Below are 15,248 nucleotides of genomic sequence, written 5' to 3'. Positions count from 1 at the left end.
AGAAAACTTTTGCTGGTTTTCTCATTTTTTGTCTCATTTTCCACGAGCTACAGTCAACTCGGCTACGTCTCGTTGACTATTTGCTCAAACTCGGGCTCATAATCTAATTGCTAAGGTGTCTCGATACAGTTTTTTCTGGGCTACGCCAAACATTTTCAATCAGCTTATAACCAGTCTGCTCTTAATTGGATTGATATGAAAATTGCACCAAAAATTGGAAATGGATTGAAATTTGGTATTAATAATAATGATGTTCTTTACCAATTGGTGGAGCTCCCAAAATGGAGGTAGGATCCCTCTCGATAAAAATGAAATAATATATGGCGTGACAGACAACTTCGCTCGTCATCTTGGCTTAAACCTCTGCTTGATTATAGCCAAATGTTATTTATATACTGCCTCAAGAAAAGAAGAAGAGTTCCCTTTCGATGCCCTCTTAGCGATTTTGACAAACAAAATTAAGATTGAGAAACATAAATCTAAATCACAAATCAATATGTGAGAAATTCTCCTATTGTAGCTAATCCCCTACATGAAAGTTATATAATGTAACATATTAACAAATTGTAAATAATGTTAGTATTGTAAGTTTTGCTGGTATTGTTAAATTGTAAGTTACGTTAACATTGTAAGTAGAATAGGCTTTTCTTTCGTATCTAATGTAATGTTGTTGCAATAAATTAATATAAAGAAAAATAATAATAATAGTAATAATTATTATATATAAAATAATAATGTTTGTTAGTGGCTTATAAAAAATTACAACTGTAAAAATTCTTGGGACAATATATATGTCAGGGAAATACTAACTTACAAACGAATTATAAATTACACTCATTCTTTACAACCCTTATAAATTTGTCTATTAACATTTGTCGAAAAAACTTAAATAAGAATAGTAAAATGATAATGTGCATGCACACAACTAATTCCAAAACCGCACTTTACAGTTCAGCTGTAAAGTGTAATCTTTCAAAATTAAGGATCTACCAAAACTGCATGAAACACTTACCTGGAAAAAATATAAAAGTCGTTTCAGTGGCATTTCCATAGGGGTTACTTGCTTCACATTTGTACTTTCCAAGGTCGCCTACCTTGACGTTAAGTATAACCCATGTTTTACTGAACCATTTCTTATCTGTGCTGACATGAGTCCAAGAAACATGTGGAGTTGGTGTCCCAGATACATTACAGTACAGAGTGACATTTCCACCATTTTTTACGTCAGTCTTGTTCTTCAAAGGTTCAATTGATGTCGGGACTATAAACACAAGATTACAGAAATCTCAAATAGGCCATTTCTGGACTGCATCATAAATGCTTTGTTTCTCAAAGAGATGCACCTGAAGGTAATCGTGGTAGTTGTATTCTTCAAAACAAATATCTAGTCGAAGATGAGAAAAACAAATTCCATGATTGCCTGCAGGCGCATCTTACAGAGGGAGCTGGCCACTGTACTTACACTCCAACACAACTTCGGAGAACAAGTAAACTGATACATACATTATTAATATTTCTTCTACTTGTACTAGGAACTACCTGGTCTAGCTTCCATAATTCACCACACACACACGTACAAAAAAAAAATAAGAAGAAGAAGAAGAAGAAATAAAATAAGAAAAAAACTGCGTACACTACAATTAACACTAATTACCATTCGTGCTGTAAGTATTACAGTGTACATGTAAGCATTGTAACGTAGATATTGTTAAAAAAAAAAGAAGACGGAAAAAACCAACTACCAATTACGTAGTCAAATTACTAATAAGCAAATCAGAAGCTGTGTCTTCTGTCCTGCTATTCTGCGATATCAAGTCACTGACCTAATATGGCTATGATACCATGGCCACTCGGCCGAATTTAGGTATGGTAAATACCTAATCATACATTTTTTGGTACGTTTCCGTACAATTAGTTTCAGCCAAAGGAAATGCAATCATTACTAGTACATGAATATATAAGTAAGAAAGGGAGGCAATGTTCAGATCCCTTGCATACATGAAAAACAATTTCCTAAAAGGTTTACCTGAGCTTTTAGAATTAAATAAACATAAGAGGAAACATCTAACACCTAGGTCTTCAAACCTCTCTCTAGTAGGCAGTCTAATTCACTGTACATGTACATGTAACATTTTTGAGATGTAAACATCAATTTTGTCCATTCTTGTAAAGCAGGGACCCAAAATGCTTCGTTCGTAACTTATTCTTCACAATTTAAGACAACTGTAGTTTTCTTCACAGTACAGGGTCTCGAATTAAACCACCTTCCAACTCGACTTTAACCTCAAAATACACATCCCACTCATTACATGAGACTAGAAGAAAATGCGACTCATGGTCGTTAAACATCCATACAAGCGAGACAACGTTATGCGACCTACTTACTTAGTTCAAGTAAAAACTGACATGGGCATAGACATAACAGTTTTACTTTATTTTATTTGGTCGCACACTTAGCTATGGTGATGGTGCGTGCCATATATTTGATAAGCAGTCTCCAGGATTTACCAGCTAGTTTACAGGTCCGCCAAAAAAACAAAATACCAAAGTAAAAATGTACACATTTGGGAATAAATATTCAACTAAGCTAACTAAGATTATATAACTACTATAAAATACCTAAAGTAAACGATAACAAAATGTCCTCCTTATCGGTACATGTTAGAGCTATGAATCAATGATATCAACATTCCCACACTCACAATGCACAGTGATAGTGACATCTTCAGTCACGGTACTTCCAATACCATTGTCTGCAGTACATCTGTACAGCCCCTCGTTCTCTTTACCGGTGATTGTCAAAGGGAAGGACACAGGACTGTTGTCAGAAACTTTTGTCCAGGTAATGTTTGGTGTTGGATAACCATCTGCTGTGCAGTTCAGACTCACACTGTCACCTTTAACCAGTGTCTTGTTATCAGAAATGGATGTAATTTCTGGCATATCTTTGGGAGGAGAAAAGAATGTTCACAATCATGAAAACGATAATAAAATAGCAAAGGCTATGACATAACCATATGGTAGACACAAACTCTTTCTAATAAATAATAAAAGCAAAAGTTAGGAAGCTACAAAGACTACAAGCTTGAGTACAGTCACTGTGAGGCAGGATAAAAAAACTGAACTAGTGTTCCTCTGTAAACATGAAAGCTGAGCCTAAAAGGAAATTTCGTTTCAATGTCTACATCATTAGTTCATGGTCTGGTACCTTGACCAAGTCATTTTCTCATCAACCTGTTTGTACACTGTACCATGATACTGTCGTCAACAAACATAAAGGATTAGGAATGTGTAACACCTGTGTAGCACATTCCTAATAAATCTATCTCACAGACAAAGTTATTATAATTATTTTATACCTGTTTAAGCTCACATTTTGGTTACAAACTGTATCCTCAACAACTAAGCAATTTTGTGCATGTTAGTGTGGGGTTACTTTAATTAATGCAGAATTTCTGTTGCTGACCAGCTCATAGCACTCGTGACAAAGAAAGACACTGATTGTCAGTACAGATAATTTACATGACATGTAATGGTTAACTTACACTGTACAAAAATCCTTGCCGTCTCTGATGCATTGCCACACTTATTATTGGCTTCACACCTGTATACTCCAGCTTCACTTCTGTTAATATTTGTGAGCACCAGATCACTCCTGTTAAAACCCACATGACTGTCAACTTTAATCCAAGACACCATTGGTGGAGGAGTTCCAGATGCACTACATGACAGAGTCACGTCGTCGCCTTCTGTTATTGTCTTATCTTGTATTAGAAGTATTGAAGAAGGCACTGTAAATAAACATATTTACATGAACAAATGAGATATCTTTCTAACATTCTGAGATACGACTTGCACCAGTAACCGAGGCAAAAAGTATAAAGATCTTGGCAACTGTAACGCATTACCAACGCCGTGTTATTGTGAGAGAGCTTTACAACATCTAATAATTATTGGGTACCGCTTACTGCATTTGCTAACTCACTCTTGTCTTAATGTCATGTACTAAAGAAGCTGTTTACATACAGGGCTAGATTGTTCAAAGCCAGATTAAGCTAAACCAGGATTAGCAAGAAATTTGATTTCATTTTTGTAACTTTTCAGGGAAGTTTTCTGTTAATATTGTTTGCCCTTCAATTTTGGTTGGAATAATCCCAAACTACACAAAACATATACAGTTATAATCCTGGGTTAGTGTTAACAGGTTTTTGAACAACCGTGCCCAGTAGAACTAAATATCGATGAATAACTTAACTCTGTTTTAATTGTTTTGTTTCAAGGGTGGTTAAATGTTGAAGTAAGAGGCCGATTTTGATATAACTATGAAAATTCAACTTGGCTTCGAGGCTTAGGGCACTAAAAAAAAAAAGACATCGATGTTGAGGCATGAACGAACAGTTTCTCAGTTTTAGTCCTCTAAGCCTTGATGCCATGTTATAATTTTAATATATCGAACTTGACCCATTAATTACAAATGACGGTTAGGCTTTTCTACATTATGCTTTTATTTCCCCACTAAAATGCTCTACCTTAATGCTCCATTTTTTCCACTAAAATGCTCAGTTCCCACCCCCCCCCCCCCCCCCCCCGCAAAAAAAGTCACTAAAATGCTCGGTTAATGCTCATACATAGGGTTTTTTTTAATTTTATTAATTTTAATGTTTCAACACAATTAACAGTTCAGGGTGCTTCACAAAAAAGTGGAAAAAAATGTCAATTCTCTGAGAAAATGCCACTAAAATGCTCGAATAATACTTAATGCTTTTGTCTCACTAAAATGCTCAAAAAATGCTAGCATAATGTACAAAAGCCTACTGACGGTGGCTAAAATCCCACTTGTTAGGTCGATTCTGAACTTCGCAGTTTGCATCTGAATGACAAGCGCAATAGTGTAGGTCATGGCTCCTTCATAATCACTTCCAAAGATCATGTCACAGTTTATTCAACCCCATGCGAAGGCTACATGATGAGAAGCTCACTTCTCCATCATGTAGCTTAGAAGATGAATGGAGAAAGGAAATTTCTCACATTTCCCAGAACACTTTTTGTTTCACTAACAAGTGCAACTGCTGCTAAGAGAGAAATGCCTTGCTTAAGAGATGTGCTACAGAGCTGTTTAGCTTCTTCTGGCTCGACTGAGGGTAAAGTGGTATATACACAGTACTGATAAAGAAAAAGAAACACTAAACGACACTTGACGATGCAAAAAAAAAAAATCCTGAATTTCAACAATTATCTTTGCTCACATGTAAATGTCAGATTTTGCTCTTACTATCTGTTCAATTGAAGGAATCCTTGAATAAAAGAAATCCTTGAATAATTTACTCGCTTTCTCACTGAAGACCTGGAAATGTGCAGCTAAGGCGTATTGACACCACCTGCTTTCCAAAGTTCCCGTTGGTTAATGACCTATGCGATACTTAATAAGACGGTCAACTATTGTCAAGCCTTGGTTGGCTTACTTACGAATATGCCAGTATTCACTTCAGTAAAGTTCAAGACCTTTGTAAAAATCTGTCATGAAAACATTGGGTAATTACATAATTATGAGATTATTGAATCTCACCAAGTTATGAACGGATCTATAAAAGGGAGATAAGTGTATTGACTTTTCTGAAAAACCATGAAGGCTTCAGGGTCACACCCCTCATGAATATTAAAAATGTTTTTCATTGCCAAATGGTAAAATCTGAGCATGCTTAGCTCGGAGGTGTATCTACATACATGTACAGTACTGTGTGTTACTTTGCATAGCTGGCAGGAATTAACAATTGGTTCATGCTTACCGTGCGTATATCGAGTTATGGATGCACGCAGGAAGTTTGGAGAGCACGCAAAAAGCATAAGAGTTACTCGAGGCGACAGCCGAGTGCGACTCTAGCTTCTTCAGTGCTCTCCAAACTTCCCAAGTGCATCCATAACTCGATATGCGCACAGCTAAAAGCATGAACCAATTCTTTTATAACTGGCGACAACAACTTGGGCACTAAAACATGTCTAATTTGTGATCGACTACAAAGTTCCCACAATGCACGGTGAAGAAAAATTAAGCTCATTAGGATCCTAACATGCCAAAATCAGTTGAGCAATGGTTGAGTGAAAACGCTTAACCTGGTTTCTAAAATTGTCAATGAAAAATTCGCTTCTTCGAATTAATTATAATGAAAATGTAGGCAGACAAAGTCAAAAATACTCGATGAAAATGTTGGCAAACAAAGTCAAAATACTCATGTTAAAGTAAACATCTTAGCCTGGCAAAAGTCAAAGGCTCGAAGTAGAGTTTGGATTGTTCATAATAATCTTCACATTGCCGAGACTTAAACAGAAGGAACTTTCACTAAATTCGACCGAAATTTTGCAGTTTAATTGAAACTGCACATGTCATCTTATATACGCACGGCTGTGCATATATAGAGATTTTGTTCATGATCGCTCAATAGGAGTTAAGGAGGACTAGCGCGCGCGCTATGTTATAAATAAATTTAGCCATTGTTTAGACTCATATTAAAATATATATATATCCAACACAATACTCAGTCGTTAAAAGAAATAATTGTTTACCATTAACAGTAACAATAACATTTTCACTTTCTGTTGATCCTAAAGAGTTGTTGGCCACACATTTGTAGATGAACACTCCTCCACTTGATAATGTCCTACTCCACATTCCTGATGTGTCTGCTGATACCACAGAGCCATTCTCCAACAGCTGATATGATATCTCAGATGGAACAGCATCAGCTGAGCAGTTAATGCTGATAGTTTCACCTTCACATGCTTTCTTATCAGTGGCAGATTTCTCGATCTGAACATTTTCTGGTGGGTCTGCAAACAAGTATATACATGTAATTATCACGTAAAACTTCTACACGTGTCTACAATTACAAAAAATGTTATTTCTGATGAATAAACTTGCGAAGAAGGCCGAAATAACTATTTTGCCGGCAACGCAGCCTGGGCTGCAGACCGTTGCATCATGGGTAGAAAGAAAGGGGTATATAAGGGGGAGTGTAGCTCGTGATAGTCATCTAGACCTCTGAATCAACCCTGTTCCGAGCTCCCTTTAATTTTTTCATTTTAGTTTTTCAGGTATTTTTATTACACTATCGACAGTCTTAGCTTTGTAAAGCCTCCGTAGGAAAGGCTACCAATCGCCGGAGCATGAGCCATGGTTCCTACCAGAAGAATCCACAAGGACAGATTGTACAAGTGGTCGCCGATAGCAGTTTAGACCTGTCTGACGAACAGTTATTGGATGATTTATGTAGATTCTTGTTCTTGTAATTTCTGTAACGTAGTTTGGGTTGGTTCTTGCCAGGCCCTCCCCAAATAAACTTATCTACCTATTAGCTGTGTGTTCATTCGTTGTGAAGTGGAGACAAAATATAAATATGGCTTAATACAACGCGTGTGTAAAATCACATAACTGCTACTAATCAATCAATCAATCAATCAATCAATCAACACTTCTAATCACAAATACGCATGAAGCAACTGCTAACTACAAACTCTTTTAATGTGCATAAAAGCCTCTTGTTTTTTTTTGTTGTTGTTGTTTTCAATATTTATTAATTTATAACTATAATTATTTAATATTCACTTTGCACCTTTTTCTTTTCCTTTTTTTGTTTCCATTGTCTGGCCCTATTCAGAGAAACTATCTCGTTAAGAAACAAGCTTTGCCTAAATATGTCCAGATACCATGGTGGTGCCCATTTTCCAAAGTACTGTGTGCAGAATTTGATCACTTCACGTTCTTGTTTTTATCAGAGGATGGCCAAGAAATTTACTAAGATATCCAGTTGTGTTAATGAAAAGCTGCCTTCTGATGACTGATTACATTTGATGCATCGAGTAAGAGTCAATTGATACTTACAATGTACTTCAATTGTTGCCGTCTCCGATGCATTGCCACACTCATTACTGGCTTCACACCTGTATTCTCCAGCTTCACTTCTGTTAATATCTGTGAGCACCAGATCACTTGTGTTAAAACGTATATTACTGTCAACTTTAACCCAAGACACCATTCGTGGAGGAGTTCCAGATGCATTGCATGACAGAGTCACACTGCTTCCTTCTCTTATGATCTCATTTTGTATTGGCTGTATGGCTGAAGGTACTGTACAAGTAAATAAATACAAAAGGTAAAAGTTTACACCTCATCGCATTTTGGGATACACTGTACCTGTAGCTAAACTGTAAACTACTTGGCACACAGCAAGACGCAAACTGTACTTACCATTAACAGTTACCGTGACACTTCCACTCTCTGTTGATCCTAAAGAGTTATTGGCCACACATCTGTAGATGAACACTCCTTCACTTAATGCAGTGCTCCACATTCCTGATTTGTCTAATATCACAGAGCCTCTCTCGAACAGCTCATAAGATATGACAGATGGAACAGCATCAGCTGAGCAGTTAATGCTGATAGTTTCACCTTCGCATGCTTTGTTATCAGCTGCAGATGTCTTTAATTGCACATTCTCTGGTAGGTCTAAAAAGTAGGAAAAAATAGTTTAATATTTGTTAGGGTTGTCTCAAACAAGTCTCTCCTAAATTTTGGACTGGAGGATCACTGATCATGAGCAACAGTGGAGAATTGAATGGTATTGCAGATACTTCAAACGTAATTGTCCATGTCAGCCCCAACTCCAATTTAGACTAATAAGCTGTATCTTAGTTCTCCACGTTTTGGCCATCATACCGTTCATATTACAACGTTTGTGTACAAGGAAGCATTTCATTAAGTGAACATAATTCGATCCAAATACACCAATCCCACCTCCTAAAACATACGACATCAAAAGTTAAACATTTAAATCCACGATGAATTACACTGTAATACTTGTAACACTAGTAAAGTAAAATTGCGACAGTAACCATTTCACGTACATGTATTAATCTCAGTTCTCGTAAATTTCTTTCTTTCTCGCCGGTCCCCCCAATTTTATATATGACTGGATTTATGAAAACCGTGTTAAGAAGTTGCACCAAAATAGCGGGCACGTTTTTGGAAAATCGGTCAGATATTGTGCATAAATAAGGCTATGTGGTACTGAGCGCGCTATCTGCCTCGTGTACTCTTAAAAGAGGCCATAACATGCCTGTACAAGCTGTTGAAGTCGCTACAAATGAGTCGAACGAGCCAAACAAAGCTCAATTAGAGCTTTAATAATACTGCTACCGTAAATACTCGCTTCTGATTGGTTGGACGCGGACCAATTTATCCTAAATTGTATCCATAGCTAAACAATTAAATTTAAATTGTATCGGTCACATTTGAGCAATGGAGTCGGGCAAAACTTCCAGGTTTTCCGTCTCAGACAAACAAAAAGCTTGCTATGAAGAAGCAGTGTAAGCAAAACGACCAAAAATACATTTTCATGCGAGTTTTGTCGGTAAAGTAACACTTCTACCATTTCGACGTGCACTTCCTTTCCTGTAGGTCATTTATTAAAAAGTCGCTCAGGCGTTCAGAGTTTTGACAGCTCTCAAGCCAATAAAATTCAACTTCATGTTGCAAACTTGGGACATGCTCGTCTTTGTGTCTCGTTTGCAAAAGAAAGAAATTATTTTATGGAGAACTTTGGGAACAAAGTTACAAAACTAAAATATTCAATCACATCGTGGCTTTATTTTAGCAACCCTCTATAACAAAAAAGACGTCAGATAGAAGCCTGTATTGACGGTTGCCGTATTATTAAAAGGAAATCGATCTTTTTCCTCGAAACAATAAGGGATTAATTGTACTTGTGAACAGATCAGACTTTTTCTAATTTCTACTCGTGGGTGCGGCAGCCACTCATGGAAATTACTAAAAAGTTCGATCTGTTCACGCGTACAATTAATCCCTTATTGTTTCTCGAACAGATCGATTTCCTATACAAATTGATCATTTGATTCGCGCCACCAATTTAGACAGGCTTAACCTCTGCGATTTCACCTAAATGACCTCACTATGTCTTTACTGTGGGTTAAATTAGCCAATCGTGGCGACAAAAGCATAGTAAGCAGTCGAATCAGCTATTTACTTCTATATTTCATTGAAAAAGTAGTCCTTACGTGACATTTAGTTTCAAAATCTGTCTGGATTTGCAAAAACATAGCCACAGAATTTGACTTGTCACTGATTATCTTGAGGCCGGGAAGACTAAATTCACCGTCTTTTCGCTGAGTCATGAATCGTACAATTAAATAAAGACTGCTTTTAACATGAAATTGGAGTCTAAATCAACACGAACGTACACATCAAAACCGCGGCGGAGAACTGATCTATAGCTTTCTAAAACCGGCATCGTCCTAAATGGCCTGAACAAGTGGTTCCTACATCGAGAATTGATTGAACTTCAAACAAACAGCCTTATAATTGTGAGTTGGGAAACACTCAAGTCCAAAAGTGTTTCCCTTTAATGAGGGTTCCCAATAGGTTTGGCGGGATGCGAGATTTGGCTTTTTTTCGCCGTGATATTTGGGATTTGAGCTGAAAAAAGGGGTGGGAAGCGGGAATTACAATTAAGAGTGGGAGCGGGATTTCGTGTTTTTATGGGGTTGAGATGCGGGATTCGCAAGGGGAACAGAGTGGGATACGGGATTTCAATTCCTAGGTGACCTCATAAATTGTTATTGACCAGTGCAAAAACCACAAGCTGGCAGAAACGAACCTTTTGTGCGTATAGCTGTGTCAGGTTTCAAGTAATGAATAGCAATTAACGGCTCTGTACCCTGTCAGGTTCTGTTAAACGTATCCATTATCGCTTGACTACGTTAGTAGCACGAGACTGTAGGAGGTCTTTGAGTCCTATTGCGATCATTTGTGTAGCCTGTGTAGCTTGGCGCTTTTTAAGCGGCGAAGTCGCACTATAACGAGCGCCAAAGCTGCGTTAAAAAAATGCTTAAACCGCCAAACTGTGCGGGCTATCATTTGCGTTGACCTCTGACATCAATGACATCTGTCCATTCTGACATTTTCGATGTTTGGGTCTGTATTCCCCCCGATCCTTTCTCCTTTTTCTAGTCTTTCGACCTTTTCCAGAGCGCATGGCTTGTTTTGGCGAGGATGGCCTCACCGAATGGCGGTGCTAATGATTTTCCGAATGAAGTATGCGGCATTACGAATTCTGTCACCATATACATGTATTACGAAAAGGATGCTCGAGCAGGAATGCCTTCATTCGGAAAGAAAAGTTCTGAGCCCAGATTTCAAGGAAAGTGAAGACGCTGAAAGCTTTAAAAGAAACTGTCAAGTGCGTTTATGGGCCATCTCTTGAATATGGGAGTGTACAATCTTTTTCTGTCACTGATACGTGAACAAAAGAAAACAAAACAGTAAACCGTTTACAGAGAGAGACGTTAGAATCATTTGTGCTTACTTATCTGGTACCCATTGAATTCTTTTTTGATATTTTATGCGATATCTATTTTTAAAAAGTTTCTGTGTTAATAATTAAACTAATTATTAATGTAACAAATTAATCATTAACGCAGAAACGTCTTTGTAAAGTACGCGGGATCGGGATTTTCAGGCTAAAAGAGCGGGATGGCGGGATTAACAGGAAATAATGGGCGGGAAAGTGGGATCTGAGAACCCTATTGTGCACCCTCTTGAATAAGCAACGTAAGACAGTGATGTCACATTAGGTGGTTATTATGTCATCATAGCCAACTTGCATCTTGTATCTTGTGATGTTTTCCACCAAATGACAGAAAACCAACTTCTCAAAAGTAATCAAAATCAACAGAATGAGGCAATTTTTTGGAGGTAAATATCCATCACTTTCACCGTCACTGAGGTGAATACAGTACCGCTCAAAAGTAAGTTACCACCTCTCGTCTCGTTTCTCTCGAGACGTTTCCCGTTTCTCTCGAGACGCATCTCGTTTCTCTCAAGACGCGTCTCGTTTCTCTCAAGACGCATCTCGTTTCTCTCAAGACGCATCTCGTTTCTCTCAAGACGCGTCTCGTTTCTCTCAAGACGCATCTCGTTTCTCTCAAGACGGATCTCGTTTCTCTCAAGACGCGTCTCGTTTCTCTTGAGAATCACTGAAGCGTTTAGTATGGCATATATTACGTGGAAAAAACCGAATATGTGTAACGATTGCTGCTCTGCAGTTTGTTGGCAAATCGATGGGACCGTCCAAGATATGCATCGATCATTCGCTCGATTCATACGAATGTTCGTAGTGATAATATTCAGGCACTAAATTTCCGTCGTCAGTGAACACGATTACGTTTAACCACAATTTACGAAGCAAGGGAAATAGTTCATAGAAATAGCTAAGTAAGGTTTTATATCTCCATAAACTACAAGTAGAGTTACATGCGTTTCAATTCATGAGATCACGGGGGCAAAGAATTGATTTGCGAATCTTGCCCGCCACGTGCCGGCAAGTCAATTGTTTATAAATGGGAGTCAAAAAAGGGTCACAGAAATTGTTGAAAAAATGATATATCCGGTTCTAAATGTATATGGTACAAATCGTTCATTCAAACTCCAAAATACCATATCTTTGAAGACAGGAGTTTTTATCCAGGTTTCTGAGATTCACCATTTGCATTAGTCTTAAAAGTTTCTGCCAGGGAAAGTTTTCTCGAGTGTAGGTTTTTATCAACGGTCGAGGGTCAAGGGTAACATATCGAGGGTCGAGGGTAAATTATTTATTGAGTCACGCAAAAAAAAATTTAGACGATTTGTAAGATTTATAAAGGATATTTACATGGCCAAAAGGAGGGTTGCGCATTGAGAATGGAAACTGGGGATGAGAATTTATCGTGAACAACGCCGAACAATGTACTAAGAGCCGTAATATGCAGAATGCTCGCCTCACATACGAAGATGTCGGTCATTTTCAGAAGAAGACAGTCCAGAAATTATATTGTTTGAAAGCCTGGCAAATAAGCAAAGATTATGCTCGTTCTCGGGAGATAACAAATGAGCCATATATGAATTTAAACTACGAAAACACTGACAAAAAAAAAAAAAATGTTTTTTTAGTACAACGTCAAACTTTCCACCAAATTTCACCGCGAAAAACACTTTTGAAGAACAGAACTGGTGAGCTAAATGCAACTAACATAAAGTATTTAACGTTCGAAATAAATCTGTTCTTTAATACATCTTTCTTTGTCTAGTATCCGAGTTACTCACTCGTTCGCTCGTTCGCTCGTTAGAATTCTTCAAGTACGAATGGTTTGTAGACGGCGCGTAAGCAAATTCAATGACAAAGTTGTGTAAACAAACCCATTTAAGGGCTTAAGGTCGGTCCGTGTAGTGAAAAACTGTGACCTCGGGCTTGAAAATGCTGCCCTCGGCCTGCGGCCTCGGGGAGCATTTTCAAGACCTCGGTGTCAGTTTTTCACTATACGGACCTCCCAGCCGGCCAATAACATATATATCTTCACTACGTGCGATGAAGATATGATTCTTAGTAACATGCAACATGCACGTATTTCAAGGGGAAAATGGAAGCATTTTAGGTCCTGACAACCGCAGACAAGAAAGATCAGATCGAATCGCCTGTACGATATTTTGTTTGAGGTATCATTTCTAAGCTACGCGTAGCAAATTGCTGAAATACCAACAATTAATATCAAGTTGGCCGGTTGCAATGTCGTAACTGCAGGAATGAGCATTTGTAATTGTTAAGAATCTTGGCCGAGAATTCCAGTAAAAATTGCTGCCAATTGACACGACAAACTTATCTCTGTAGTCCGAGAGTTAGCTATATAAGTTGAATACTCACATCAAACTGGTGGCTGTTCAGAAAGTCGAAGATCGCCTTCTTCAGGCTCTGCGTTTAATTTCCTAAGGCCTTTGCCGCCGGGGCATAGAAGCAATCGCCAGGCGGATTGAAGGAAACTTCGTACCCTAAACGCTCTACTATTTTTTCCATAGGGTGAGAAAGAAAGAAAAAACAGAAGAATGACTTCAAACGCTAACAAAACACACGCAAGGCGAGAAAGCACTGAAGAGATGACCAGCGCAAACTAGCGTTATATATTTATTTAAATATTACTAATATTTTTTATATTAACTTCTTTTAAAATATTACCCTCGACCCTCGACCCTCGATCCTCGACCCTCAACCCTCGATATGTTACCCTCGACCCTCGACCCTCGACAAAAACCTACACTCAGTTTTGTCTAGCGGCACGCGTCGACGAGTCGATAACGTTAATAAACTTTATTGTTGTACGTAGCATCAAAGCAAACACTAAAAATATCTTCGGTTCTGTTTGACATAAATCGTTCGTTCAAACGCCAAAATACTATATCTTTGAAAACAGGAGTTTTATCAAGGTTTCTCAGATGCGCCGTTTGCTATTGTTCTCCAAAGTGTCAAGGCAAACACTAAAGATCTCTCCGGTTCTATTTCGCATAAATCGTTCATTCAAGCGACAAAATACTATATCTTTGAAGACAGGAGTTTTTAATAAGGTTAATGTGATGCGACGTTTTCATAAAGTCAATGTTTTTGCGAGGGAAAGTTCCGTCTAGCGCCACGCGTTGACGAGTCGATTACGCAAATGAACTTTTGTTTTGCAAAGCGTCGCGGCAAAAACATTGCTGGTTCTATTTGGCAAAAGTCGTTGATTCAGCAGATTCAGATGGTACAATACTCTGTCTTTGGTAGATAGAATTTTTGTTATTCGACAGCAAAGATTGCCAGCGGTGCGTGAATAAACATTTTATACAAGGCAGACGTAGCAGACTTCTGAACACGGAAACGCACTTTTATAACCATATTTGCACATAACTATTATTAACATTGTCCACCTAGTCTTCAGAGTCGTGATCTTTTCTAAAATACATTCATAACAACAGAAACTTTTCCCTTCGAACAGCAATACTGTACTTGGGTGCGTTTAAATCCGCAACACTAAATTGTTGTCTCTCAATCTTACAGACCGTGATGTAAATGCGAGGGATCTCTGATTCAAAGACTGATAAATTCAGTTTCTCACAAACTGGCCGTCAGGGTTCAATCTAAGAAAGTGGATTTTAGCGCACTCAAATATATTAATTAAGTACAGTAAGATTAAAAATAGAGCTTATTTTATCTTGTCATTCCCGCCCATTCCGCTTTTTCCTTCGCAAAAATTTGTCGATGGCTATAACACATTTCCTCCACTTTATGTCCTCTTGCGCTGGGGTACATGGATAGAGTTTTAATGCATACTTTTACAATACCCATTTTCGCAGCATTCAGCCGCCCCTTTCTCCGAGTCCCAGTACAATTACGGTT

At 38.0% G+C, this 15,248-nt stretch overlaps 1 protein-coding gene across 1 annotated transcript in view; it reads right to left on the bottom strand.

Annotated features, from left to right (window-relative positions):
• The window catches only part of LOC110052976 (hemicentin-1-like), a gene marked incomplete at its 5' end in the record, with an annotated part of 49,611 nt that overhangs the window by 599 nt on the left and 33,764 nt on the right, over positions 1-15,248 (bottom strand). Inside the window, 6 exons of the mRNA XM_089294650.1 lie at positions 1,013-1,261; positions 2,703-2,945; positions 3,546-3,791; positions 6,562-6,825; positions 7,877-8,122; positions 8,243-8,500. Coding sequence (XP_089150776.1) covers positions 1,013-1,261; positions 2,703-2,945; positions 3,546-3,791; positions 6,562-6,825; positions 7,877-8,122; positions 8,243-8,500 — 1,506 coding nt within the window. The remainder of the gene's footprint in view (positions 1-1,012; positions 1,262-2,702; positions 2,946-3,545; positions 3,792-6,561; positions 6,826-7,876; positions 8,123-8,242; positions 8,501-15,248) is intronic.

This window comes from Orbicella faveolata, unplaced genomic scaffold (genome assembly GCF_042242905.1).
Source record: "Orbicella faveolata isolate gen_17 unplaced genomic scaffold, um_ofav_v1 contig_25, whole genome shotgun sequence".
NCBI lineage: Eukaryota > Metazoa > Cnidaria > Anthozoa > Scleractinia > Merulinidae > Orbicella > Orbicella faveolata.
This window is presented reverse-complemented; position numbering and strand designations above follow the sequence as displayed.